The sequence below is a fragment of the Carassius carassius genome, chromosome 36 (genome assembly GCF_963082965.1).
Source record: "Carassius carassius chromosome 36, fCarCar2.1, whole genome shotgun sequence".
NCBI classification, from domain to species: domain Eukaryota; kingdom Metazoa; phylum Chordata; class Actinopteri; order Cypriniformes; family Cyprinidae; genus Carassius; species Carassius carassius.
The window spans coordinates 9,295,500-9,323,320 of NC_081790.1; the positions used below are offsets into that span (position 1 = coordinate 9,295,500).

The 27,821-nt window shown below is 40.0% G+C and overlaps 1 protein-coding gene across 2 annotated transcripts in view; it reads right to left on the reverse strand.

Moving 5' to 3' along the window:
* Window positions 1-219: 219 nt before the first annotated feature.
* Window positions 220-27,821, reverse strand: part of LOC132117096 (netrin receptor UNC5D-like) — a 222,486-nt gene continuing 194,884 nt past the window's right edge. For both annotated transcript variants that reach the window (XM_059526155.1, XM_059526156.1), the window contains exons 12-17: window positions 23,179-23,350; window positions 19,689-19,916; window positions 7,271-7,420; window positions 6,430-6,594; window positions 5,350-5,528; window positions 220-1,269 (exon numbers count right to left, since the gene is read on the reverse strand). In XM_059526155.1, the coding sequence (XP_059382138.1) occupies window positions 1,029-1,269; window positions 5,350-5,528; window positions 6,430-6,594; window positions 7,271-7,420; window positions 19,689-19,916; window positions 23,179-23,350 (1,135 nt within the window). In that variant the 3' untranslated portion in view covers window positions 220-1,028. The remainder of the gene's footprint in view (window positions 1,270-5,349; window positions 5,529-6,429; window positions 6,595-7,270; window positions 7,421-19,688; window positions 19,917-23,178; window positions 23,351-27,821) is intronic.

The window sequence follows — 27,821 nt, forward strand, 5'->3', positions numbered from 1 at the left end:
TCAGCCAGTTTCTTTCTTTTGAAGAATAAACCAAATTTTAATGAATGCCCTGTCCACTCTTATTTTCAGTTGTGGATTGAAGATTTCAAGCCATAAATTGGACACTAAATGATAACAAAATCAGTCTGTTTCTAAATTGAAAAAAAAACTGTCATATGGCTTTAGAAGTCTTGAGATATAGTGATGAGTTACACGAAGCACTTCTATGATTTTGAAGAATTTCTAGGCTATTTTCTTTAGCTGAACCATCCTTATAAATTTTTAATGATATTCCTTACCTAAAATCAAACTTTCTCATCAAGCATGATCATTTTCTGCTTTCTTTTATATACCCTCCTTCAGACAAAAAAATAACAACAATAATTATTATATATTTCGATAGGCTGCAAAAGTAAATGTATAACAATGTTTTGTTTTGGTTATCTTCGAGTACATCTTTCAGTTTACACTGGTTGCTATCCAACAGGCTTTAATAGTATTCAATAGTACAGATGTTTTTTTTCTTTTCATTTGTCTTAAATCTATTTGCAATCAGAAAGTTACTCAGAAATGCAGACAACCGTTGTGGTTTTCAAACAGAAAGACGCAAATGAAAAGTGTCCCACAAAAACGACGACACATTCTTCAACACTCTGAAGCATCGAGGCAGCACGCTCTGTGGTCGCAAGTCAACATTTAGGCTGTTGTAATTTCTCAGTTGGCCTTTACGGAAACAAACGATCGCGAAAGCATACCCACAATCTTTAGCTGCAAATTTTCATCAGACAGGCTTAGTGTATAAGTCAGTTTGTTCTGATGCGTTTAAGGGTATTTGATAGGAATACTGTGTACATGTGTGAGTTTCGGTGAATCACTGAAGCTTGTCTATTTGGTCACAACCCATCTTTAACACCCTGTTTTGATCAGTCAAGGCGAGGGAGGAGCAAATCTTTGCAACCTTTTAAAGTGCTGCCTCCTCTCTTCCTTCGTCGTACCCTCTTATCTCCGATAAGGACAGTGTTTTAGTCTTCATTTCCAATGAAACTGTTTTAGGTGTGGTTTGCGTCGAGCTCGTCACTGCTGCGGTTCATGGTGGAGTCGCTGGAGGGGATGGTTTTGCTGATGCGGTCCAGAGTGTCAGCGCTGGTGGAGTGTTTAGACTGAACTTTGCCGATTTCTTCTAGAGCGCTGGCCAAAGAGTCCAGATCACCTCGTTCCTGATGCTGAGCTTCCCATAAACTCAGAATGACAGCGGACGGGCTTGTCTGACGCGCAAAATAACCCAGGTTTCTGAAAAAGACAAAGGGCAAACTTGGATTAACAGCACAATCTGACCAGAACCAAATTATAATTGCAACAACTGAATAAAAAAAAAATGACTAAACAAGCAGGGACAAATGTCAAATGATAACTTTTAAATATTTGAGACTTGTGCATGGTGAGGAGGCGAAGTGAAATGCTAATAAAATTGTGTTTGTGAAACAATTTAAGTATACTTTAACTGGTATTTTATTAATTTTTAAGTTTATTACATGTCTATAAAATCCAACCTATTACATATTCATGTCGTGTGAAATCGAAGACAACAGAAAATACCTGTAAAACATTATAAGAACGTTACAATTCTAACATTATTGTAACCATTTAGGTGTCATTGTTACATTTGTTAAATTATGCTTGATTACATGCAAGCAACCCTAAGCCAAACCCTAGTCCTAACCCTAAACATAGTTAATTAATATTAATCAGTATTTAACAAGGACACCTTAAAATAAAGTGTAACCAACATACAATGCATTAGGTATCATGATCCAACACTGAACAATATTTACAGCATTTATTAATCTAAATTCATAATAATTTCTACACATGCTAATGCATGTTTAAATTTTAAGTTAAAATTATAAAAGTATAAATGAACAAAAGTTAACGCGTCATGAATTAACATTTGAACAGTACATTTAAAAATATGGTAAATTTACAAAAAAAAATTATATATGTATATATAAAATCATTAACCTAGATAGCCATTTTTTAAAAATATTTGAATATTTTTGAATATTTGAAGCATATATTTGTCAGTTTTTATTTTAAATTCACATTGACCTAACCCACAAGTTTGGCTACATAAATGCATATTATTCCGCCGATACACTGAATTATTACACTCTATTGCAAGGATTCTCAGTCTGCATAACTTTCAATATAATAATGTTATCCTGTAATGCATGTGTGCCCCAACAACATATCAAAATGGTTAAATTAGTTTATAAAAGCGAGAAGGATATTAAAGAAGTTTTGCTGGAAGAAAATCAACCCATCTTTGAGACATAATTGAATCACAGAAGTGGAAAGCACGGTTCTGCAGGTGTGCGTCTTAAAGAAGCAGACGTCTGCCTCCACATTTTATTGCAGCTGGGTTTCATCTCACTTCCTGTTGACCTTGCATTTAGCAGTGAAGTCAAAACACAAATCATCCATTTCCATGTTATGATGGATAAAACTGGTGATATTGCTGGTTAAAAAGAAAAGAAAATGTTTTTCTGTGAGTATCCGGACTCCAGCAGGGGGCAGTGCTGCGCTACAACTCCTGCCCCACAGCTCTCTGGGTAATTGCCCTCTGCGCTGTTTAGACGAGCTTGCACATCCTCAGAAGGTAATTGCAGAAATCCGCTTAACAAGGAGGAGACATTCTCATTACACACTGCCTGGGGCTCTGACCAGCTAGAAAATTCCCCTAAATCCTTCTGTCCGACTCTCCCAGCCTCATTTCAAAAACAACTCTGTCTTTTATCCCTGGTGAAAATATTACAAAAGTAAACCCATATTACGAATGAAAGTTATATTCATCCTCCGCTGCAGTGAAGCGAATAAACATGCGACAGATTTTAAACTCAAAACCTCTTGGACATTTTGATCGTAGGGTCTGTTTGTACAATGTTTTTGTTAAGCGTTTGTGAAATAACCATGGGAAATGAAATAAAAACAGGCAGCTAGTAAATTAAACTGTCGTTAAAAGTTGCTAGCTGGGCAAAAGCCAATGATGTTTTTGAGCGGAATAAAGTGAAAGAGCAGAAAAAGAGATCTGAATGAATGTTCGAACACATTCATGTTACACATAAATGAAATCAAAATGGTTTTGAATGGGAGCGTTCACTCAATGAAAATTCGTTCACTTTTAGAAAGATCATTTAACACAGAATTCTGATAAGATGATCTGATGCTCAAAACATTTCTTTTTATTATCAGTGTTTTTGTGCAATCCGTGAAGCAACGTATTCAGGATTCGTTGACGAATAGAAAGTTCAGATGAACAGCATTTATTTGAAACTTTTTTATGCAACAATGTAAACGTCTTAACTGCCACGTTTGATAAATTAAATGCATTCTTGCTGAATAAAATTATTCATTTTTTTAAAAGAGAAATGGTAGGGTCTCTTTCTCTCTCTCTCTCTCTCTCTCTCTCTCTCTCTCTCTCTCACTATATATATATATATATATATATATATTAGAGGTGGGCATAGATTATTTTTTTTTTATCTAGATTAATCTCACTGTAATCTTGGAATTAATCTAGATTAACCTATATAAAAATGGCTCATTTGAATTCATCCGAAAACATTAAGAATATGTGTGCTACCCAAATAAAATGATGACTAAAAGTAACGTTAAGTCTTTACGTTAAGCACAATGAGTATGAGTCCGTGCTGCTTCAGCACCCAGGGCCGTAGCTGGGGTCAGCGGAGCCCCAGTGAAGGTTGTACAAATGGGCCCTGTTTGAAATTGTTTAATTTGTATGTTCATTCGTTTTTATTTATTTGTGCTATTTATACGTTTTTTTTTTCAAGTTTGTAGGTGTCAAGGTACAGAAACTGAATAATTAAATGTAAAATAGCACTGGATAGTCTTCAATGTAAAAATGAAATATACAATCAAACCAACATTTATTCAGACACCTTCAACATTTCTCACATTATTACAGTTTATTTGCTATCGCTTGTAAAATGTTTCTAATATATGACAAGAACTTAAGAGTTAAACTGTGTCAGAACAAATTTGTTTTGATAATGTCATAACTTTGATAGAAATGTATGTAATGGATTACAATCAACCAAAACAACAGACAACTGTTATTATGACAATACTTACACTACCATCAATACTTTGTTGAACAATTACCAAGCAATGCTTAATTTTGTTCAGACTGTGGTGTGAAAAGGTTGCATTAGCAATTCAGAAAAAAAACACACATAAGCAATACATGGTACTTTATAAGGTGCTGAATAATTTTTGATATACAATTTTTTTTTACAATTTCACTAGTAGTTCACTGTATGAAGATTCTTTGGGTATAATATGTCACAGTTCACTTAATTTTGCTATACTCACTTACATAAATGTAATATAGTGTCCTGTACCTACTAGTCAAATATATCAAAAAATATATCTGGTGTCTGAATAAGTTTTGGTTTGACTGTGCATTAATTCTTGTTAAAACTACAAAGTAATTCAGTCAAGAGCAGTGAGCGATTTTCTTTCATTTTCTTGGATTAACATTACAGCAGCCAGTAGCTAAATTAGGCGCGGTCCCTTTAAGAGACGATGAACGCATCCAATATAATACACATTCCATTTTTTTCCTCAACTGTTTACTTTCACTTAAGAAATAACTGACAGTTTTTTCGAGCATACTTTCTAAGGCGGGTATTTTTACATATTTTGTATGTATTTGTCGGCACAAGAGCAAAAAGAAGCAGATTCGGTGTTCAAGAGTTTTGAGACGCCTTTCTCTGCGTGAGCCCTGAACAACAGAACACCGCGGGTGCTGAATTGGGCTCTTTTACATCTTTTTGTTTGATATTTTTTTTATCGCCCGATAAGAGTCTCACATTAACGCAGCACGTTAATGCTGATAACGACCCACCACTAATATATATATATTATATATCCACAAACAAAAATAACAAAAATATAGCCCTCTGCTATCAGTCTCGGACTCAAATATGGCACTGTTAGATGAATGCACGTCCGGTTTGATTGGCATGAGGGTAAATAATGACAAAATTAGCAGTTTAAGGATGAACTGTCACTTTAAGGGCAAGTATAACTGTGTTCATGTATTGTCATAGATGAGAGGTGTGTTCTCCTGGAACTGGCTGTTGCAGGATGCATGAGTTCGATCTCATTACAGCCCCATAGTTACTGCCTGTGGCTTTGCCAAAGGTTAACGCGACCATGTGCTAGAAGAATATGTAGTAAATTAGACGCGAGGGAGTCCATATGTTTGTATTGAAGCATGTATGTCATCCTTCTGTATACTTGCTTATAGACAAAGCATGTCTGCTGTGTGTTTTTGCATATATTTCTCACCTGTCTATATGCAGTTTCTGCGCTAAGAGCTGCCAGTCTTTGCCCTTGGCATTCGCTGTGTCGAAGGTGGCACAGATTCGCTGGCGAATAGACAGGGGGATTTTGAAGGCCCTGGACCCCGTTTGAGAGGTGATGGTACAGTCTGATTGTGTGAAGAACGGCACTGTGTCTTTTTCATTCTGGAGGGAAAAAAGTATCACAATGATATATAAGAGGAGTTCACAGAGGGATTCAATTTGGATAAAACAATCAGGACATGCACATTACTACAAATCAACGAAAAAGTTTTTGAGAGTTTGTCAATTTTTTTTTTCAAAATCCAGTTAAAACAAAAATATTATTTGATGTGATCAACACAGACTTCAATGATATTAATTTATTTCATTTTTGACTGAATAAAAATGATATTTGTATTATAATTAGTGCTGTCAATATTGACGTGTTAATAGAGCAAAAAAAAAAAATTCAATTCAATATAATGCCATTCAATCACTGCACCCAAACCTGAAGGACATGAAACATTTAAGGTGATAAAATCAGTTATTGCTGAATAATAATATATATTTATTTGAACAACCTCAATTTGATCTAAAGTAAAGTGAGTGCAGGTGTAGCAACTCAATGTAATTACTGATTATATATATATATATATATATATATATATATCAGTGATACTGGCCTTCATGAATAATAGGCAACTTAGTAGAGTAGAAGCCATTAAACATATTTAATACAATCTTTATGTTGTTTCTTCATTAATTTGGAGATTCAATGTGGAAACTGACAATACGAAAATATAATTTCAATATGAGATCTTTTGCAATTAATTATAAAAAAAAAGAAAGGAATGAAAGGACATGACAATTTGTGCTCTGCATTTAAATAAGTTTTTTTTTTTTTTTTAATCAATTGACAGTGCAATTATTATTTTTTTTGGCATCAGAATCATCGCCAGATTATAGGTTTCACTCACTCTTAAAATTTCAGAGGTCCACTATATTAAAAATACATCTCTATTGCACTTTGTCAATATTTCAATATTTTGAGTGTTTTTATTATGTGAGATTTGACCTTCCATACCTCAGCAATGGTGGTGTAGACCTGTAGGATCTGCTCATGACCTTTGACCTGCCGAACACTGATCTTACAGGAGAGCTGATTGGCTGCTGGACTGTAGCGCTCTAGAGAAAAGGCACACTGCAGAGGAGACTGGCTACTGCACCACACCTGAGAGAAGGAGAATTCCTGCAGCAAAATAAGGAAAAGGAGGAAACATACAGGAAATCAATAGGAAGCATATGTGCATCCTCTCCTCTCCTCTCCTCTCCTCTCCTCTCCTCTCCTCTCCTCTCCTCTCCTCTCCTCTCCTCCTTATTGTTATTCTGCTGTTGAAGCCGCTGAATCTAATTTACTTAGTGTCATGTCACTGATGGCCCTGCCAGAACACAGCCTAGTATGACAAAACAGGGCTTGCTATGGGTATGATTTGGATAAAAATGTGCCTGCGGTCATAAAGCTTTACGAAGAAAGGAATGGTGGGTAAACAGCATTGAGAAAAACACTCTTGAGAATGTTTCATCCAAAAACAGAAACAATTTGACAAAATAATATGAATACTGATATATAGCTCTGCTGGTGTAATTTGTCCATTAAAATCATTCTTTAAAACATAGATTTGACTGACACGTCCTGTAAAACCATACAGGTGGAAAAAAAACATCATTATTACCAGGAAAAAGACACTGGATTCCTACCATGGCCTCTGGCTAAACTACCTTAAACAGAGCCGTATTAATATTCATACGACCAGTCAAATGAACACTGGAATTTGACATCTCATTAATATTCAGCCTCATATGCATATTAAAAAAACCCATGCATATTCATAAGAAGCTTGCATCCATATTCATGAGGACAGCACCTGGCAGGTGGTGAAAGGTTTGATACTCCACAGGAACTGGGGGATGTCCTGGATGGAGACCTGCAGGCTGAAAGAGTTCGCTCTGAAGAGCAGGGTCTTGGGTTCCTCCAGTAGGCATCCACCTCGACCCCACTCCACAGATACCACCTCCTGCGAGGAAGAGTAAATAAAGATATAAACGCTCATGCATAAACACATCCTGACACATACAATGCCCTACACCAGGAACAGAACTCAAATGATTGCTCATGTTTAAATTATTCAGGTGAAAAAACAGCCCTCCTACGCTACACAACAGCTATTTCCTGGATATGGCAGCACCTTTAATCTTCGTAACCTGAGAAGATGAAGCGGAAAGTGATTAAAAACCTCAACGCGAGGCTAACGTTTCCAGCCCCAAGACCAACAAACAGGTTGAAGAAATGGCTGCATTGCATTTTTCATCTACAAGAAAGGAATTACAATAACACCCTGGGCTTAATATAGAGAATAATAAAAAAAAAAATCTGGCAACACAACAACTAATAACTCTTAAGGTACAATGCCTTCAATTACCATCTCAGTCGAATACAATGAACGTCGTCTACCTTTTCCCTGTGCACAAATGCAACACGCACACAAAATGGCATGCAGAACAGAAGCGAGAGACATTGCATGGATAGAATCGGCATTGATGAAAGGCACGGGTGATTTTGTGCTCTTTGCATCTATTCTGTGGGAACTGTTGACAATGGCACAGTAGCATTAAAAGCATTAGGGCTCTCTCTCTTGCTTTCTCTCTCTCTCGGTCACAAAAGACAGGAAAACAGTCTCTTGCTGTGATGGCTGCTGATCGATCCTGGCCTGAATTTGTTCAGTTTCCGGGGAGGAATTCATTTGCCTTTTTTGAAATGCAAACACAGCTGACAACAAAGAGTACAAAAGAAGAAAAAACGGCAGGTGAACGGCTGGATAAACAAAGTGGAAGAATGCTTTGGTGTGGAGAAATACAATCTTTGACCATTCACTCGTGAGTGTGTCCTTTTTTGGAAGAAGACTTCACAGAACTGAGATCTGTCACACACACGCGGTTGTTTTTCTGTCATGGTGGAGACTTTCCATTGACTTCTATTGTGTTTATGCTTATGCTTAAGCTTATTGTTTTGTCTAAACGCTTTACCTAAAACTCAGGTCTGCATTTTTATTGAGACATTATACAGGTCATTCTACAAGATCCATTGGGTTTCCCTACATACACTACCATTTAAAAAATGATAAAAATTCTTCAAGGCTGCATTAAATTGATCAAAAGTGACAGCGAAGACTTCTACAATTACAAATTCTATTAATCAAACAATCCTGGAAATAAGTCTATCAAGGTTTCCATAAAATTATTTAAGGGGTCATGACTCGGATTTTTGTTATTTTATTATTTTAATATGTTCCTTGAGGTTTACTTATAATGTTAATAAAGTTTTTTTTGCACAAAAAAACAACAACTAATATAGAGTATGTGGAGAATGTATTATTTTAAACCATCATTCCGACCCTTTGTCTATCGCGACCTGTTTTAAGGGGCCTGTCCTTTAAGGCTAGGCAGTAACTGGCTACTGTTATGATTGGCTAATGTCATTGCATAGTAAAGATACGGTGGCCGAGACAGCTCAACACGCTGCAACTTAAGAAAACACATGTGTGACGAGTGGGGCGGGGCCGAGGGACATGGGAGCGAGGCCGGGGGAGTGATTGGAGATGAACTACACCTGTTCGTCCCACCGGTCTCGAGGCCCATGGAGGAGATGGAAGGATATAAAACTGGAGCGACGACAGTGAAGGACGAGAGAGGACCAGGCCTGGGCTTTTAGTTGTGTTTTGACAATCAAAAACATTTTAATAACAAAATAAACACAAAAACAGCGCACCAGCCCCTCACGGACGACTGGTGCGCGCAAATAAAACCCAAAACACAACTAAAAGCCCAGGCCTGGTCCTCTCTCGTCCTTCACTGTCGTCGCTCCAGTTTTATATCCTTCCATCTCCTCCATGGGCCTCGAGACCGGTGGGACGAACAGGTGTAGTTCATCTCCAATCACTCCCCCGGCCTCGCTCCCATGTCCCTCGGCCCCGCCCCACTCGTCACAACATGTAAATTGAAAAAACATCAGCAAATGAAGAAAACATCTTCATCAGTTTGACAACACAAGTGTTGCAAATCATCACAACACATGCATATAACGAAACACGCTGCAAATCCTTCACAACATATGCATATAACGAAACGCACTGCAAATCATCACAACATATGCATATAATGAAACGCGCTGCAAATCATCACAACACATGCATATAACGAAACGCGCTACAAATCATTACAACACATGCATATAACAAAACAAGCTGCAAATCATCACAACACATGCATATAATGAAACGCGCTGCAAATCATCACAACACATGAATATAACGAAACGCGCTGCAAATCATCACAACACATGCATATAACGAAACGCGCTGCAAATCATCACAACACATGCATATAATGAAACGTGCTGCAAATCATCACAACACATGCATATAACGAAACGCGCTGCAAATCATCACAACACATGCATATAACGAAACGCGCTGCAAATCATTACAACACATGCATATAACGAAACACGCTGCAAATAATCACAACACATGCATATAACGAAACACGCTGCAAATCATCACAACACATGCATATAACGAAACGCGCTGCAAATCATTACAACACATGCATAAATGAAATGCGCTGCAAATCCTTACAACACATGCATATAATGAAACGCGCTGCAAATCATCACAACACATGAATATAACGAAATGCGCTGCAAATCATCACAACACATGCATATAACGAAATGCGCTGCAAATCGTCACAACACATAACGAAACGCGCTGCAAATCATCACAACACATGCATAAACGAAACGCGCTGCAAATCCTTCACAACACATACATATAAAGAAACGCTGCAAATCATCACAACACATGCATTAACGAAATGTGCTGAAAATCCTCACAACACATGCAATTAACAAAGCGCTGCAAATAGCACTGACCACAATGTAAATGTTTCAAGGAGACCTCAAAAAGTGTCGGACCCGCCTTGGATTTGTTTATTGTGCAGTGGCTACTGGTCAGTGGAGTTGTTGGTGAACTGAAAGGTAAGTTTTTTTTTTTTTTTCATGGTGTTTTCTAACTTTAATATTCTCAACTAAATATAATTTCAAGGTTAATGAAAATAAATTTGCAATGCTTCATTAATTGTTTCTTAATGTGTTTGTGCTTGTTGAGGATTTGCAGTGTTTCTTAATTTATATGTGTTGTGAAGGATTTGCCGTGCGTTTCACTATATGCATGTGTTGTGATGATTTGCAGAGCGTTTCGCTATATGCATGTGTTGTGATGATTTGCAGTGCGTTTCGCTATATGCATGTGTTGTGAAGTATTTGCAGCACGTTTCATTATATGCATGTGTTGTGATGATTTGCAGTGCGTTTCACTATATGCATGTGTTGTGATGATTTGCAGTGCGTTTCACTATATGCATGTGTTGTGATGATTTGCAGCGCGTTTCACTATATGCATGTGTTGTGATGATTTGCAGCGCGTTTCACTATATGCATGTGTTGTGAAGTATTTGCAGCGTGTTTCATTATATGCATGTGTTGTGATGATTTGCAGTGCGTTTCACTATATGCATGTCTTGTGATGATTTGCAGCGCGTTTCACTATATGCATGTGTTGTGAAGTATTTGCAGCGCGTTCGTTGAATGCAAGTGTTGTGAGGATTTGTAGCGCTTTCACTATATGCATGTGTTGTGATGATTTGCAGCGCGTTTCGTTATATGCATGTGTTGTGATGATTTGCAACACTTGTGTTGAGAAACTGATGAAGATCTTTTATTCACTTGCTGATGTTTTTTCAATTTGCATGTGTTTTCTTAAGTTGCAGTGTGTTGAGCTGTCTCGGCCACCGTAGAAAGAGTAGACACTATTGCAGTGTTTTGACAACATAATCCAAATAAAATGATATTTTCCAGGCAAAGCATTATGAAATAATTTACTTACGATTTGTGATACAGTGTTTATGCAAATGTTTGTGCCTGTCATCTTGCCCGTCATCTTGCACCTCAGATCCAAAATGATCAATTTTTAGAGATTGATTAAATAAATGCTTTGTTTATAATGAGAAGGACATCTAAAGCTATGAAGCTCGCAGGATGTTTTAATGTTACAAAGACTTCTCATATCCCAAAAGATCAAGACAATTTTGATTTCTCATGTTATGACCCCTTTAAGGAGAAAAACTGTTATTTTACAAATCTTTGAATCGTGTGTGTGTGTGTAACAATACCTTCTATAATAACAATAATAGTTTTTGCTAAGCATTACAAAACATTTTCTAGACAATTAAATAATAAACCAGTAACTTTTTTATTCTGTTAAATTCACCACAACATAATTTGGCCTGTCCTAAGGCCTTTGTTTCCAATGTCTTCTTGCAATATTATTAAATATGCACATTTTAATGAAAGCAGAGATAAAAGTATCCTTTCTTTATTCTATCTAAACCATTTTTATCTTTATTATTTTAGCTGGCGGTATATATATCCTATATATCCTTTTTTTGCACTTTTTAAAGTATTACATTATTGCATAAAACAACATCAAACCTTAATAACAATCTTTCTTTCAGGTACTTAACTATTCATATTAGTTATTCAGGTTTTCCTCTTGTATCATTTTATTTGTTTATATGTTTTGTGACATTTAACATCTTAAAATGTCAATCATTTTTCAAAGATTCTCTATGGTACACAACTGATAACTGCAAACTGTACATTTGTAGGACACACCTTGTAGTTCCCTTTCATAGGTCACTTCGATGCTGCGGTGACGTCACCACGTATGGGAACACCTTCGGTGTGACGAATGTCTGAAGCCCTATACCATCCCGCCAATCCTATTGGCCAAATAGCGCGTGGCACCGCCCAGCATGCGTAGGCATATATATACCTGGTGCCGCGCGCCATTTACCTCAGATTTCATTCCTTCAGTACGAAGCGAATCTTCTGTGCCCTATTGTCTCGCGTTCTCAGCGATCGTCACGAGCAGTATACTCCTCTCCGCGGACGCGATGAGTTTCAAGAAGTGCAAGGACCCGTGTACCAGGTACATCGTTCAGGGGGACACTCATGACAGGTGCGTAGTCTGCCTAGGCTTACACCACGCACAAGAGGCGCTTAGCGGCCTTTCTTCATGCCCCCATTGCGATGGCCTGCGACTCAGGGTCCTTCGCTCGAGGGTAGATGTGTTCTCCGATGTCGCCGTGTCTAACCCCCGCCACACCACTTCTGCGACTGCCGAGGCACCGCACGAGGTGATAGCTTGGGGTGACACGTGTGACATGGAGCTCGAGGACAGTTCAGCGATGGAAAATTACTCTCCACATCGCTCGCTCTCCCCTACCCTAATACACAGGAAAACTTTTGAACCTGTCGTCTTTTCCTGTGAGGATTTACGGCCCACACCGGGGGCATGTAGTGCCATCTCCTTCGGTTGTGACCGCCATGATGACGACGTTCTTTCCACTGCGGCCTCGGGGTCCGAGGACTTCGCGGCCGACACGAGCCCTCTCCCTCCTAGTGGACAGGAGAGGCGTGTTTCCCCCTCCTACAGTGAGCTGTTGGATGTGGTTTCCCGTGCAGTGGGTACATTGGGGCTGGAATGGGAGGTTGAGAAGGCCGAGGCCCAACCTTCTTCGAAGCTGGACGACCGTTTTCTAACTAGTCGGACACCTGCGCAGCCCCGGAGGCCTTTACCCTTTTTCCCGGACCTCCACCAGGAGGTTTCGAGGTCCTGGAAACAGCCGTTTGCGGCGCGCATCACGAACGCTGCGGCCGCGGATTTCGCCACCATTTCGGGCATGGCGAGTCACGGCTATACAGCGATACCGCCGATGGAGGAGACTCTCGCCGAACATCTTGCGCCTAATTCGGCCGCGGCGTGGAAGTCCCGCCCCCTCCTCCCCTCGAAGGCGTGTCGAGTCACGTCTAGTTTAGTGGGAAAATCCTATATGGCCGCTGGTCAAGCGGCTGCTTCGCTTCATTCCATGGCGGTCCTTCAGGCCTACCAAGCGGAGCTGTTAAAAGGATTGGACGAGGGGGACGGCATTACACCTGAGGCGTTCAAGGAACTACGGCGAGCAACTGATTTGGCGCTTCGTGCTACCAAACATACTGCTCGAGCAGTGGGCCGTTCCATGGCTGGATTAATTACGGTTGAGCGCCACCTCTGGCTTAATCTCACCGATATAAAGGAAAAGGATAAATCTTTCCTCATGGATGCCCCTGTGTCTAAGGACGGTTTATTTGGAGAGGCGGTCACTTCAGTGGTGGAGAAGTTCACAGCAGCGAAACAACAATCAGCCGCTTTCCGCCAGCTGATTCCCCGCAGACCCAGAGAGGTTGAACGCCGTCAGGCGCCCGCGCGTTCTCGCTCAACCTCCTCTCACCGCCAGCGAGTGCCCTCTCGGGAAGAGCCTTCACCTATGGTGCCCCCTTGCAAGGACTGGGGCCCTAGGGTTGTTCCACCGGCTCAACAACGCCAGCGAAAAAGGTTGAACCTGAGTTCGACGGCCAAGGCCTCTCGTTCTCGGGCACATAACAGCAGCTCCTGATTTTTTCGCTGCCTGCCAGGGACTGTGCCCTCCGCTAGAGAGCGCTGTTGGACCGCTTTCGCGCATCCAACACTCTCATTGCAGTCCCCACGCTCAAACCCTGACTGTTTCGCCGCAAACAGCGCCTCTAACAGCATTGGAGCCAACTGTAACACCAATCGCTTCCTCAGACACTATGCACGATCCAGTTTTCAGAGCTCGAGGAGCGCTTCAAAGGGTCTTCATCGAACGGCCCGTCATGACGGCTCGCTCAGCCGCCGCTGTTTCGCTAGCGGCAGAGCCCGATGCTCAATCTGTTGGCCTAATTCCTGCCGTGGACACGTTTCAGGATTACGTACAACGAGATACAACGCCTGCTCTGCATATACTTCCCCTGTGCACGAACACCGTGAGTCTTTCGTGCCCGGACATTTTTATGTGTGCAACAGCGTTGCAGGAAACGAACATGTTGAAACCGCTAATATTGTTTCGGGCCGCGTGGGAACGCTTGCCCGGCATTTCTCAATGGGTGTTACGCACAATTTGTCACGGATACACCATTCAGTTTCGGAAAGGCCCGCCCCCTTTCCGCGGAATTCTCTCCACGGTGATGAAACCGATGGACATGGCGGTGCTGAGACAGGAAATGTTAGCTCTACTGAGCAAAGGGGCTATAGAAGAAGTACACCCCTCTCAGATGGAGTCAGGGTTTTACAGCCGTTATTTTGTGGTACCAAAAAAGGACGGCGGATTACGACCCATTCTGGATTTACGCCGTCTGAATCTTGCACTCAGGTCGAGCAAATTCAAGATGTTGACGGTAAAATCTATTTTGTCTCAGATTCAACCAAACGACTGGTTTGTCACGATCGATCTGAAGGATGCTTATTTTCATATTCAGATCATCGAGAGACACCGGAAGTTCCTCAGATTCGCTTTGGAGGGCAAAGCGTATCAGTACCGCGTTCTTCCCTTTGGCTTAGCGCTAGCTCCCCGTACATTCTCAAAATGCATGGACGCAGCTCTGGCCCCGTTGCGGCTCCGGGGCGTCCGTGTGTTAAACTATCTGGACGACTGGCTGGTGTTAGCGCAATCTCAGACTCAAGCACACTCTCATCGAGATATTGTGCTAAATTATTTACACAGCCTGGGTTTACGCACAAACTTCCAGAAAAGTGTATTAATCCCCTCTCAACGGATTACCTTTCTGGGAGTAGATTTGGACTCTCGCGCGATGACAGCAAAGCTTTCTGTCCCGCGCGCTCAGTCGATTACGTCATGCGTTCAGCACTTCAGGGCGGGTCACACAGTGACAGTGAGACTGTGCCTCAGACTACTAGGTCTAATGGCGGCGGCGCTTCCCGTGATTCATCTGGGTTTGCTTTACATGCGCCCGTTTCAGTGGTGGACGAAACGACAGAATATTTCACCCCGTTGTTCTCCGCATCGAACGATCTCGGTGACGCGGAGGTGTGTGATGTCGTTAAAACAATGGACATCAGCCGAATTTCTCCTCACCGGGGTTCGGCTGGGAATTTGTGCTTCCCGAGAGACTGTCACGACAGACGCGTCTTTGACCGGGTGGGGAGCTGTTTGTCAGGGGCGCCCAGCCCACGGAGTGTGGACAGCGGCACAACGCAGCTGGCACATAAACAAATTGGAATTACTGGCGGTTTTTCTGGCTCTCCAGTATTTTTCGAGTCTACTGACCGGCCGTCATGTGCTTCTCAGAATGGACAACACTGCGGTCGTGGCTTATCTGAACCATCAGGGAGGATTACGTTCTCGCCCTCTGTGCAGACTGGCGAGGCGGATTCTTCTTTGGTCTCACGACAAATTTCTGTCGATCCGGGCTGTTCACATCCCCGGACGACTGAACTTCGGAGCGGATTTATTATCCAGGCAGACTCTGGAACAAGGGGAATGGAGATTACACCCCCAAACGGTGAATCACCTATGGCATATTTTCGGGGAAGCGGAAGTGGATTTATTCGCGTCGAGCACGACTACGCATTGCCCGCTATGGTTCTCCCTAAGCCCTCCATCACCCCTGGGTCTGGATGCGCTAGCTCACAGCTGGCCCAGGACCAGCTTGTATGCGTTTCCTCCGATTCGGCTGGTCCCAGCGGTATTATGCAGAATACGGCGGGACAGAGTGGGACAGCTGTTGCTGGTGGCTCCGCGATGGCACACACAGCCGTGGTTTGCGGATCTCATCAATCTGTTAGCGGGCTCTCCGGTGGAGATTCCCCTCAGACGGGATTTATTATCGCAAGCACAGGGACGGATCTGGCATCCCAGGCCAGATCTGTGGAACCTGTGGGCGTGGCCTCTGAGCGGAGTGAGTTGATATGTCCCGGTCTTTCTGCTGAAACTACCGAGACTATACTGAACTCTAGAGCAGTTTCTACGAGACGCTTATATGCTTTCAAGTGGAAACTGTTTATGACATGGTGTGAAACTCATGATGTGGATCCAGTTTACTGCCCTGTGGCTTCAGTACTGGAGTTTCTTCAAGACCGTTTTTCGGAGGGATTGACACCAGCCACCCTGAAGGTTTATGTGGCAGCTATCTCAGCTCACCATGAGCATATAGGTGGTGTTTCAGTGGGTCGTCATCCACTGGTTTCTCGCTTTATACAGGGTGCGCGACGGTTGAGGCCTTTCCGCCCTGTGCGAGTTCCTTCATGGGATTTATCCATTGTGTTACTGGGTTTGTCAGGGCATCCGTTTGAGCCCCTGGAAACTGTATCGGATAAGCTCCTGTCTCTGAAGACACTTCTTCTCATGGCATTATCCTCCCTTAAAAGAGTTGGGGATTTACAGGCTCTCTCTGTCTCACCCTCGTGCATGGAGTTTGCACCAGGCTCTGTGAAAGTGTTGTTGCGACCTAGGCCTAATTATGTTCCTAAGGTCGCGTCTAATCCTTTTCATTTTCAGCAGGTGGTCCTGGAGGCCTTTTCTCCTGCTGCGACAGAGTCTGGAGATCTAAGTCTTTGCCCTGTGAGGGCGTTGAAGACTTATGTGGATCGCACTGCCCCATGGCGTGAGTCTGACCAGCTGTTTGTCTGTTTTGGACATAAGAATAAGGGCCATGCAGTTACGAAACAGCGCATGTCCCATTGGCTGGTGGAGGCTATTTCCTTGGCCTATGAGGCGCGCGGGCTCGCTTCGCCCTTAGGAGTAAAAGGTCATTCCACAAGAGCAGTGGCTTCTTCTCAAGCCTTTCTCAGTGGATCTTCTATGGATGATATCTGTGCTGCGGCAGGCTGGTCCTCACCGAGCACTTTTATCAGGTCTTACAGTCTGGATGTGAGGATGGCTCCTGGCTCCCGGGTTCTCTCCGCTTGAGCAGATGCTTCCTTGGATCCAAGCTATCAGGTACGTCAGGCGTGATGGTATAGCGTTCCCATACGTGGTGACGTCACCGCAGCATCGAAGTGACCTATGAAAGGGAACATCTCGGTTACGTATGTAACCTTGGTTCCCTGAATAGGGAACGAGATGCTGCGGTTCTGGCCGTGCCGTACCTTGATAGCTTTCTTCTCTTCTCGTCATGAAATCTGAGGTAAATGGCGCGCGGCACCAGGTATATATATGCCTACGCATGCTGGGCGGTGCCACGCGCTATTTGGCCAATAGGATTGGCGGGATGGTATAGGGCTTCAGACATTCGTCACACCGAAGGTGTTCCCATACGTGGTGACGTCACCGCAGCATCTCGTTCCCTATTCAGGGAACCAAGGTTACATACGTAACCGAGATGTTTCACGGTCTTCAACACAGGGCTTGTGATGTCAATCAGAACTGTTAAATGCAATTCTAATATCCCAACTAGGGCTGGGCGATATACAAAAAAAAATTATATCTCGATATTGTCCAAATTTTTACGATATTCGATATATATCTCGATATGTTTGCATTTGCATTTAAATAATAAAAAATAAAACATGATTTTCTTTTGCCCATTAAAAAAAAAAAACTATTTAGATTAAACAGCTAATTTAAGCAGTTAAAAATGTAGACCAAGAGATCACTTACTGCTTTTTATTAAATTAATACATGTAGGCCTATATGTAACTGAAGCAGTGCAAATTAAGGAACAGTTACAGAAAGTGCATTCTGTCAACTTTTTAGTGCATGCAATTCACAATTTAAACTATGCAACTGGGATAAGTATTTTATTTTAATTTTTTTAACAAGTTTTTAAGCTAAGAACACAAGTCTGTCAACTGTCTGTGGTTTTAAGAGAAGCTCTGTGGCATGAAACTATGTTCTTACTGACACTAAAAACCCTCTTAGATGGGAAGCTAGTTGCTGAAGCACATAGCTATTTCTTATATATAAATAATATATAAATGAATACCAAAGACTTTTGGATTCTCTCTGTCTATATTATGGAAACTGGTAAACATATCAGTGAAATTCCCCAATAGTAATTCCAAATGGCCATAGCCTATGTTTCTCTATTCAAACATCAGCGGTCGAGTAAATGCATTTATTTTGCGATCACAAATGCAAACAATACAGTTGAGATCTCACGACAGAACACAGACCGGCTGAACGACGCTTTCATTAGATCGCTCAATTCCAGCTTGTTAGTGTTTTCAGATTATCGTCAGCGGCTCTTCCGCAATGAGGAGTGAGCACGTGCGCATGGTTGCCAGATTGCTTAAAATAAGCAAACATCGGGCAGAAAATGTATCATTGTAACAGTGCAGCTCTGATTCGGAGATTTAAACTCTTGTTATCTGGCAACCGCTATCATTAAAGCTCTCGTAGTAAAGGGGCGTAGAGCAGTCAGCAGTTACTGGTTCCTTTTTGGAGATTCGGCGCGTTCTTTTGGGAAAGTATGCTTGAATTTGAAATATTCGATATTCCCGATATATTCAAATTGTACATCGTCGTCAAAATTATTCCGACAATATCGCTAATATTCGATATATCGACCAGCCCTAATCCCAACATATATTAAAGTTCATTAATATAGCTTGGGAGTGTAAAAACACTATAGACATCAGTACTTTGTGTGGTTGGAGAGAAAAATAACACAACTAATTTAGTTTGTGTACGTCTTGAGGCTTCAAAGCAACACAAAGGCATCTCCACATCTCCATAACCAAGTAGAAAAGATCCATGTTAAACATTAAATATAAATGACATATAATGCTTTCTTCATAAAGTGAAGAAATTGTAAGGTCCGAGTGTGCGCAGAACAAAGACTTCTCTGAAGCTGTGTCCACTCAGCTAGACGTCACGCCTAACAGAATTTAAATCATTTTTAATTAGCTCACAGAAAATATTCAGTCACGTAGTGAATGCATGAAGCAAGAGTGGCTCACCGTGTCTTTGTAATTTAAGAAACTATTCTATCAGTTAGCTGGAAATGTGTGTGTGCACGAGAGAGAGAGAGAGAGAGAGAGAGAGAGAGAGAGAGAGAGAGAGAGAGAGAGAGATTGGTCCAGCTGACTGTCAGTGGAGCGTAAAACCAGAGTACCCACAGGGCATGATGGCCAGCCATAACACGCTGCCCCATGAATGCAAATATTCCATAAGCTGTGGATTTCCGTCTAATGCCATATGCAGTATGAAGGGGATATGTATGATGACATTTGAGGAAGCCTACATCTGTAAAAGCCAAAAAGGCACCCTGTGGAAAGACCAGTTAGGACCAGCATGAACTGGTCTGACTAAACCAGTGGCTTCTTAACTAGTGCATCAGTATACAAAACACAACATGTCTTTACACACCTGAAAGGCATGGGGCGTATCATCGACGCAGTACACTCGAATGCTGTAGTTGAGGAAGTTGGGCTCCATGTTTCCAAACGCAGCAAGTCGGAGTCTCTTCCCTGCCGCCTGTGTGAGGGCCTCTCCCACTAAAGCGTAACACCCCGGTCTCTCCACCAACAGGTGGCAGCACTGAGTGTCCAACAGGCAGTAACAAGAGGTGCTCTCCTCTTCCGCAGTCATGACCTCCTGTCAGAAACATACAGAACCCCACTGTTTGTGCATCACATACACAAGACGTATGCAGTATGACTGCGATTACATTAAGGTTTGTTATTAGGGACAACTGAGGTGACTGATAAATGTCATTCTCTTTTAGAGGGCAATAGACTTGAGCAAGACCAAGTCTGCAACAGACCTTAGTGTCAGGGTAGCACCGCATTTAATTTTGACAGGAATAAAAATGAAGCTTTAATGGAAAGAAGTACAGAGCGTTCATTGAATTGTGCTGTTGTTTAACAACATACCAGTTGTTCAGCTGAAGAAGACAAAAATAGTTTTAAAAATTGTAAACGTGCAAATTATGTGATCTAGGACATGACTGATAACGTCATTCATTTTCAGATGGCAAAAGTTTACAATCCTTTACAATTCTACACAAAACTGTATACATTAAAAGGTAGTGTGGCTGAGTATAAACTTTTTTTTTATTTCAGTTTTAATAAGGTAAAGAAAAAGTGGCAAAAACATTACATTTACTATCTTTAGCAACAAATAAATAATTAACCATTTAAATAATTATAATAGTATCCATAAAGTGTTTTATAGTTTTATGTTTATTTAATACTTTTTAAAATATATTTCTTTTAATTTATACCCATTTTATTAAAAAAATATTTATTATATTATACTATTGTCATGGTCTGGTGTGCAAAACAAAGCACACGATGATGGAGTATAATCAAAAGAGTTCTTTTAATAAATCCACAGGAGAGAATAAGCACAACCAAACACAAATCCAAATGAATAAACATCGATAGAGGACAAAGGAACATGGGGAACACAGACTGAAGTAACAGAAACTTAATTGGGAGAACTGAAACAGATGTGTTTAATTCTAATTAATCAAAAACCACGGAGACAAACAAGCCAGGAGAAAGAAAACACAGAAAACTAAACCAAAACAGATGTAAAAAACTATATAGTATTGATATAATCAGGAAAAAATATGTAATTTTATTTATTTCATAAAGTAATATACTGTTAATATGATAATAAAAACACTATATAAATATAAATAAATGAAATGAAATGAACAAATATTAAATCTATACTAAAATTCATCTTCCTTATGCAGCTTTTTTGTATGTGTGTGCATGTGTGTTGGAGAGAGAAAACCCTGTTCTGTTAATGAAATGCTTTTGAACATTTGACCACGATCAGTGCTAGAATGACAGTTTTTGAATTGCCTTCCCTCATCTTGAAAACCACCGCAATTGTCAAATTCATGAGTGGTGCTTCTGCTTCCCATTACCTTCACTTAACTGCAACACCAGTGACAAAAACACATTCCAACCGAAAGTAAAAGGAATGCATTTTTAAAACTCAGCTAAAACATTTACAATTGACCATAAATGATATACGATATGTTGTAATGTTTATAGTACAAACATGATTAAGAGATAACTTGGCTCCGTAACCAAGAACGGCTTCCATGCTGATCGACTGTTTTTCTTTTCTAGAACACGGTTCAATTGCTTTTAATGCAAAGAAAGGCCTCGTTGTCAAAGGCACTGACAGCTACTTACTTTTGGCAACCCTGAGGCTTTTCACAGGCCGCTTCACTTTATAAATTCCCCAGTCAGCATAAAAGTATATACATACACATGTTAGAAAAAGGTGAAGATCTTTAGCTGAAATTATCCTTTTCTTTTCTTTATAGCTCTGCAGATGGAAGCACAGCTTGATTATTATTATATGCATTTGGTATTTGAATGTCAGGAACAGTGGGTGTGTAGCGGCCAGCAGGAACTCGGAGTCCAGGGTCTCCATTTTACCGTCTGAATATAGCTGAAGCTAAGCATAACTTTGCCCCCCGGAGCGACCCGAACCATTTGCGACGGCACAAAGCTTGATATTTCACGTCTAAACACACCATTGCACAGAAAGCATTGTCTATTACCCACAAATCAGTGGGTGCACTGTGCACATTAAAGTGTGCTTTCAGTCTCTCTCACACACACAGTAAAAATGCACAAAAAAGGTGTTATTCTCAATTCTGCGGGAACATTACTCTCAGCCTGCCCCTCACTTGTTCTGGCATTAAGCCTGCGAGAAAAAAGCTCATTATTTCAAACAACCATCAGAGGTCTCCGAGTCTTTAAAACGGCATCAAAATGACTCGCTTGCACAAAAAGAAAAGTAGTTGATTGGTATTGTGATGTGTCTTTAAATTAGAGTGTCTGCGTTTGATTATAGTCTGCCGAAATGTCAGGTCGGACACACATGCGCTCGCAGCTACACAAACACAAACAGAGATGGTTTACCCAGGGTCAGTTTGTGTAAGTGAGCTCCAGCTCAACTTTGATGAAGTTCTTTCAATACGTAAGAGTGGTACAAATACCACTTTCATAAAGAACAGAAAATATCAAAAGGGAAAGAACAATATTAATAAGAGAAGCAAAAAGAGATGCTCCCAAAGTGCACTCAATGGGACTCGCGTTGTAGGAACAGCGGGCATATCTATTGATTCTGTCATATAGTAACCTTCAGCATTCTTCAGAATGACAGTTCTTAATAATTACCAGCACACTGCGATTTCCCAATGAACTACATGATTCAGACTTTACACTCATTCAAGGCAAGTAATGGCTTCGCTATGTATTCTAATAGTTAAAGGATAGATCACCCAAAATTGAAAACGCTGTCATTAATTACTCACCCTCATGTCGTTCCAAACCTTTAAGACCTTTGTTCATCTTTGGAACACAAATTAAGATACTTTTGAGGGAATCCAAGAGCTTTCTTACTCTTTTTAGACAGCAACGCAACTGACACGTTCAAAGCCCAGAAAGGTCATAAGTACATTGTTAAAATAGTCCATGTGACAAAAGCGGTTCAACCTTAATTTTATGAAGCTATGAGAATACTTTTTTGCGTGCAAAGAAAACAAAAATAACTTCATTCAACAGTTTCTTTGGTATTCTCATGAACGTGCATCGAAGACTAACATGGAAGAGAAGAAATTGTTGAATATAGTCACAATTTTTTTTTTCTTTGTGCAATGTCCTTATGACTTTACTGGGCCTTAAATGTGGTAGTTGCATTGCTGTCTATACAGAGCTAGAAAGCTCTTGGATTTCATCAAAAAATATCTTAAAATGGGTTCTGAACGAAGGTCTAACATGTTTGAAACGACATGAGGGAGAGTAATGACATAAATTTCATTTATGGGTTAACTAACCCTTTAAAAACTTAAATAGTTAAAGACTATTTGTCAGATTTGTCTTACCTCCCAGCTGTTGTCCTGGGTCTGTCTCTTAAGCTTGATACTCCAGTCTTCTGAACTCACATCTGCACAGTGGGCTACTGTCAAGGCAACAGGGCAGGAAAGGGTCAGGCCAGGAGGGCCATATGTTACTTCTGGACTCAAGAGTATCTCCTGACCTTCATCAGACAAAGCACTAAAGAAATAGACACACGAAACATAGAATAATTGATATTGTTCAAAAACAACAACAAAGATTAAATTAGTATTGCAGCGATGCTAATACTGTTAGTTCCTGATGATTAACTGCTGTGTCCTTCTCATTTGTCATAAATGACTTTGGATAAAAGCATATGCAAAATTAATCAATGTCAAAAGCAATGCTTCTGATTCTATTTAATTTTAATGTAACATCATATGTAAAAACACACACATGTATAGAGAAAAAAACAAAAAAACTAAAATGAGGGAAATTATACTTCTCTATGGTCCGCTTCCCTTAGTTACTGTTGCTAACTCTAACAAGCTTTACAAAATATCCCATAGGAATAAATTAGGGAGTTCAGTGTGATTTTCAATGAAAAAATTGATCGGATACTATCCTTGGGCTTGGGCTGGAATCAATTGTGGCATTTATTTCAAGAAAAAAAAAAACCTTTTTAAAGCACCAGATGACTACAGTATATGCTTATAATAAACAAAATATAACTGTCCATTGGTGTGGATGCTAATAGAATTGCTATACTTATCATTCTTGATGTGAACAGGCCTTTATTATGAGTTTAACCCCATAATAAGTGTGCAAACAGTGAATCTATTCATGAATCCAAAACTGAAAAGTTTTCCCCAAATTAAAATTTTATGTCCACTATCAAAATAAAATACAGATCAGGAGAACAACTGGTGTGGAACGCTCATGGGAAATCCTCAGTCAATGTGGTGTAGTCTCAAAATAACAGTATTGATTTCACCAGAAGATGCCGATGTTGAAATAAATGGAATTAGTTTGGTTAATAAACACGAGGGCAAGCTACTACGATAACACCATGAACAAACATTAGCTAGAAACACAAGCAGATTTTTTAGCGGAAACATGCCAAGTAACTGCACAGATCTCCTTGCAAAAACAAACACAACAGATTAGCCTGCAGACTCAGCGCTAATACAGATATATCGTACTTTTTTCGCTGGTTGAAGTGATTCCAGAAGGCAGTTGGACTTGATCGGGTGTGGATCAGTCAGTGTGTGTGTGTGTGTGTGTGTGTGTGTGTGTGAGTTCACTGGTCGATGTTGTTGTTTGAAGTGCTTTCTGAGGAGCCTGGTGACATATTGAGACAGTTTGGATGTGTTAGCGTCGATCGATATGACTGCTGTGGATCCTCAACAAGGATTAGTCATCTACAGCAGGGGGAGTTCAGGCTGGCCTGGAAGGCGCCATAGAGAACTAACACATTGACACGGCAGATTACATGAACCAGACACCTGCTGTAAACAGAACCGTGATGATTTACAATTCAGTACTCTTTGCACAGAGATTCAAGAGATTTTAATACTTATGAGCGGTGTTTATCCATGTGGAACTGTCCATTGACTGTCTCTGCTACTGTAAGTGCTATGGTGTTTTGAATAGTCTTTGATATGTTGCTGTGTGTGTGCTAGGGTATTCCATTGAGAACAGTTTTTTTTTTTTTTTTGGAAAAAGTTATTTTAAGAACTTTTAATAACAAAAATATTACATTGCTGTGAAAACCCTCTTTTTGGCGCTTTATTTTAAGAGTGTAATTTGAGTTGTGATAAATGATGGTAGCAAAAAAAGGGCCAAAGTTCAAAACATAAATGTCCATATGAAAATATTTTGACGGACACTGGTAACCATACAGATATATTGACCATTGACTTCCATGTTATGGCTATATCAAATATTATTTTCGTGTTCCATAGAAAATAGAAAGTCATACATGTTTGGAATAAAATGATGGTGGGTAAAGGATGAATGAATTTTAATTTTGTGTACATTATTCCTTTAAGCACCACTAATTATGATGCGTCTGATGAACATATGGGCCGAATATCAAGTATTTATTTCACAACCAGAGCCATTTTTCATTCTAAGCACGTGGGGGGCTGAGACAGCCGTCCAATTACAGTGACAGTACAACTGACACTGTACCGCACCACCAGACCAGTCTGTCACTTAACCGCCTTCTAATCACTCTCTCTCTCTGCATCGGCACTGTTTGTTTACATGTTGATTTATTTATATTGAGTAATTACTCTGTCTATTGGCATTGTATCTAAACTCTTTTGTGTCTGAAATAAAGGCAATTAACGCTGATGAGGCAGCTAAGCTTGTTTTACCATTCTGTAGAGAAAAGAGAGCGTTACTTGACATTTACAGCCATTAATGAAACTCTCACAAACACTAGAAAAACATTTGTGAACATAAAACGCACATCAAATGGAACAAAAAGGTCTCATAGTTGCTGAAGTATCAGGAACAGTGGAAAACAAATGAAAAGCAGTTGAAGGGGCCTCGATCTGAGTGAATCTGTGAATGCCCTCTGTGCCTTTTAATAAACAGATATTAATTACAATGGTGTAGAGACCTGACTGTGATTAGAAGTGTCACACCCCTTTAGATGTGGGTGTTGAATGAGGAAGAACAACTATGGTGAAAAACTGCTTTAGCAGCCGGATAATTATAACTAAACTATAACTAAACTACTAAAACCAAACCCACAAAAATCACATCTTAAAATATAATAAAAATTAAACAAAATAGAATAAGATACAAAAAATAAAAAATAAAAAAATACTTCCGTTCAGACAGCAACATTCCCCATTTTTTTTTGTTTAGCTTGGTGTAATAAAAAAACTAAACATACATTTCAAATAATTAATTTATCTATATAATATCTATTATCTATATAATATATTAATCTATATACATATCTAAAAAAGGAAATCCCCAAAATAAATCTAAATAAAAGCATAAAAAAATATAAAAACTAGAAACAATGTTGTTATTTTTTTTCTTCATGCAGATACCAAAATGATAAAAAAAATTATACACCTGTATTTACAATGGGTCTAGTTTACCAATTCACTAGAATGTCTTATTAACTTGTAAATAGTAACTTGTAAAAATTTTACATATTAAACAAAAAAAACAAAGTGCTATTTTATTTTCAGTTGTTATCTCCTCAAGTGAAAAAAGCATCACTGGAACCCTGAAATAAATAAATTAATTAATTTAAATAAAATAATAAATATTTAAATAAATAAATAAATAAATAAATAAAACTACAATAAAAAATATTGATTCATAATTGTGAATTTGTATTTTTCATCTGCTGCCACCTTTTTCCTTCTCACACAGATACAAGCCAGAGACCGAACACACAGAGAACAGACTTCAACAAATTAAAACTAAAACTGCTCCCTCAGGAAACCACCACAACAAGCTTCTTCATTGCATTTTGTGCCGCAGGCATTATGGCCTGATCAATATGAACAATTATCTCTCATAGATCAAACTGCCTAAGAGAAGGGAAGTGTTTGACTATAAAGCACTGTTCAACTGACAGCTATTTTGACACAGGAGATCATCAAACCATATGGCTGAACACTGGAAGTAGTTATGCTATTTATACTGGTGGGCTGCGTAACTGGACATACATTTTGAAAATATTGCTGTTAAGAATATATATGCCATTGCTTTGTCACTACAGCCATTAAAAGTGTAGTTCAAGGATCCAGCCATTATTCATTTCCCCTAGTTCATCAAATATAAAGAGGAGCCGGAGATGCAGTGCTAATAACAAGGAAATGCATCACCTATTGATTTACCAGTTTAATATCCTCCAAGATAGCAAAAAAAACAAAAAAAAAAAACAAGTCTGCTTTCATTAACAGAGTGTGAATCATTTTCTAGTAATACAAATGTTCGGTGTGTTGTCCAGGTGAATCCACAGGGAAGTGTACAGGAGAGCTTTAAGCTCTGCAAATAGCCCAGAGGTCTGAGCAAACTCAATCCTATCACTGTGAACAAATAAAAAGAGTCTCTGATTGATCCTTTTTCATGACTCTGCACTCTATAGCTGCTGTTATGAGGACTCTGGAGATCATGCGGCTAAATTTAAGAGGTTCTGCAGATTGATTTCTGCTTCTCTCTTCTTCTAAACCCCCTCTCTCCACTTTCTGTAGATGCTTTGTGGTCAGATTGCAGTGTTGTGGATTGAATTTCTCCCCGCCACTCACCACAACTGTCAAAAGATACGCTTTGAATGACAGCTGGGCTGAGCAGCTAGAGTTTGACTGACGGATAGCTGTGCGATGGTGGTGTTGGTGCGTCGGATGGGAGATGGGGAAGCAAACAGCTCTGAGCTTATCGGACGCTAGCAGGTACCTTCATCTGCGGACTTGCTGAGATTGAGGTTTTCATCTATAAGCGCTGAAGAGACTCTGAACACTCATGACCTTTGATTTCTATCAATCCCAGAGAGTCTACGACAGCGATTGAGGATTGAGAGCCAAGCGAAAGGTGTCTTCAGTCTGATTGTAGGTGACATTCGAGAGTTTTACAACTGTAGTTTTAATTCCCGCTCGTCAAAGTTTGCTCATAATTTCTGGAGGGTTAATCCCAAAGCTAAGCAGCTCACCAGAAC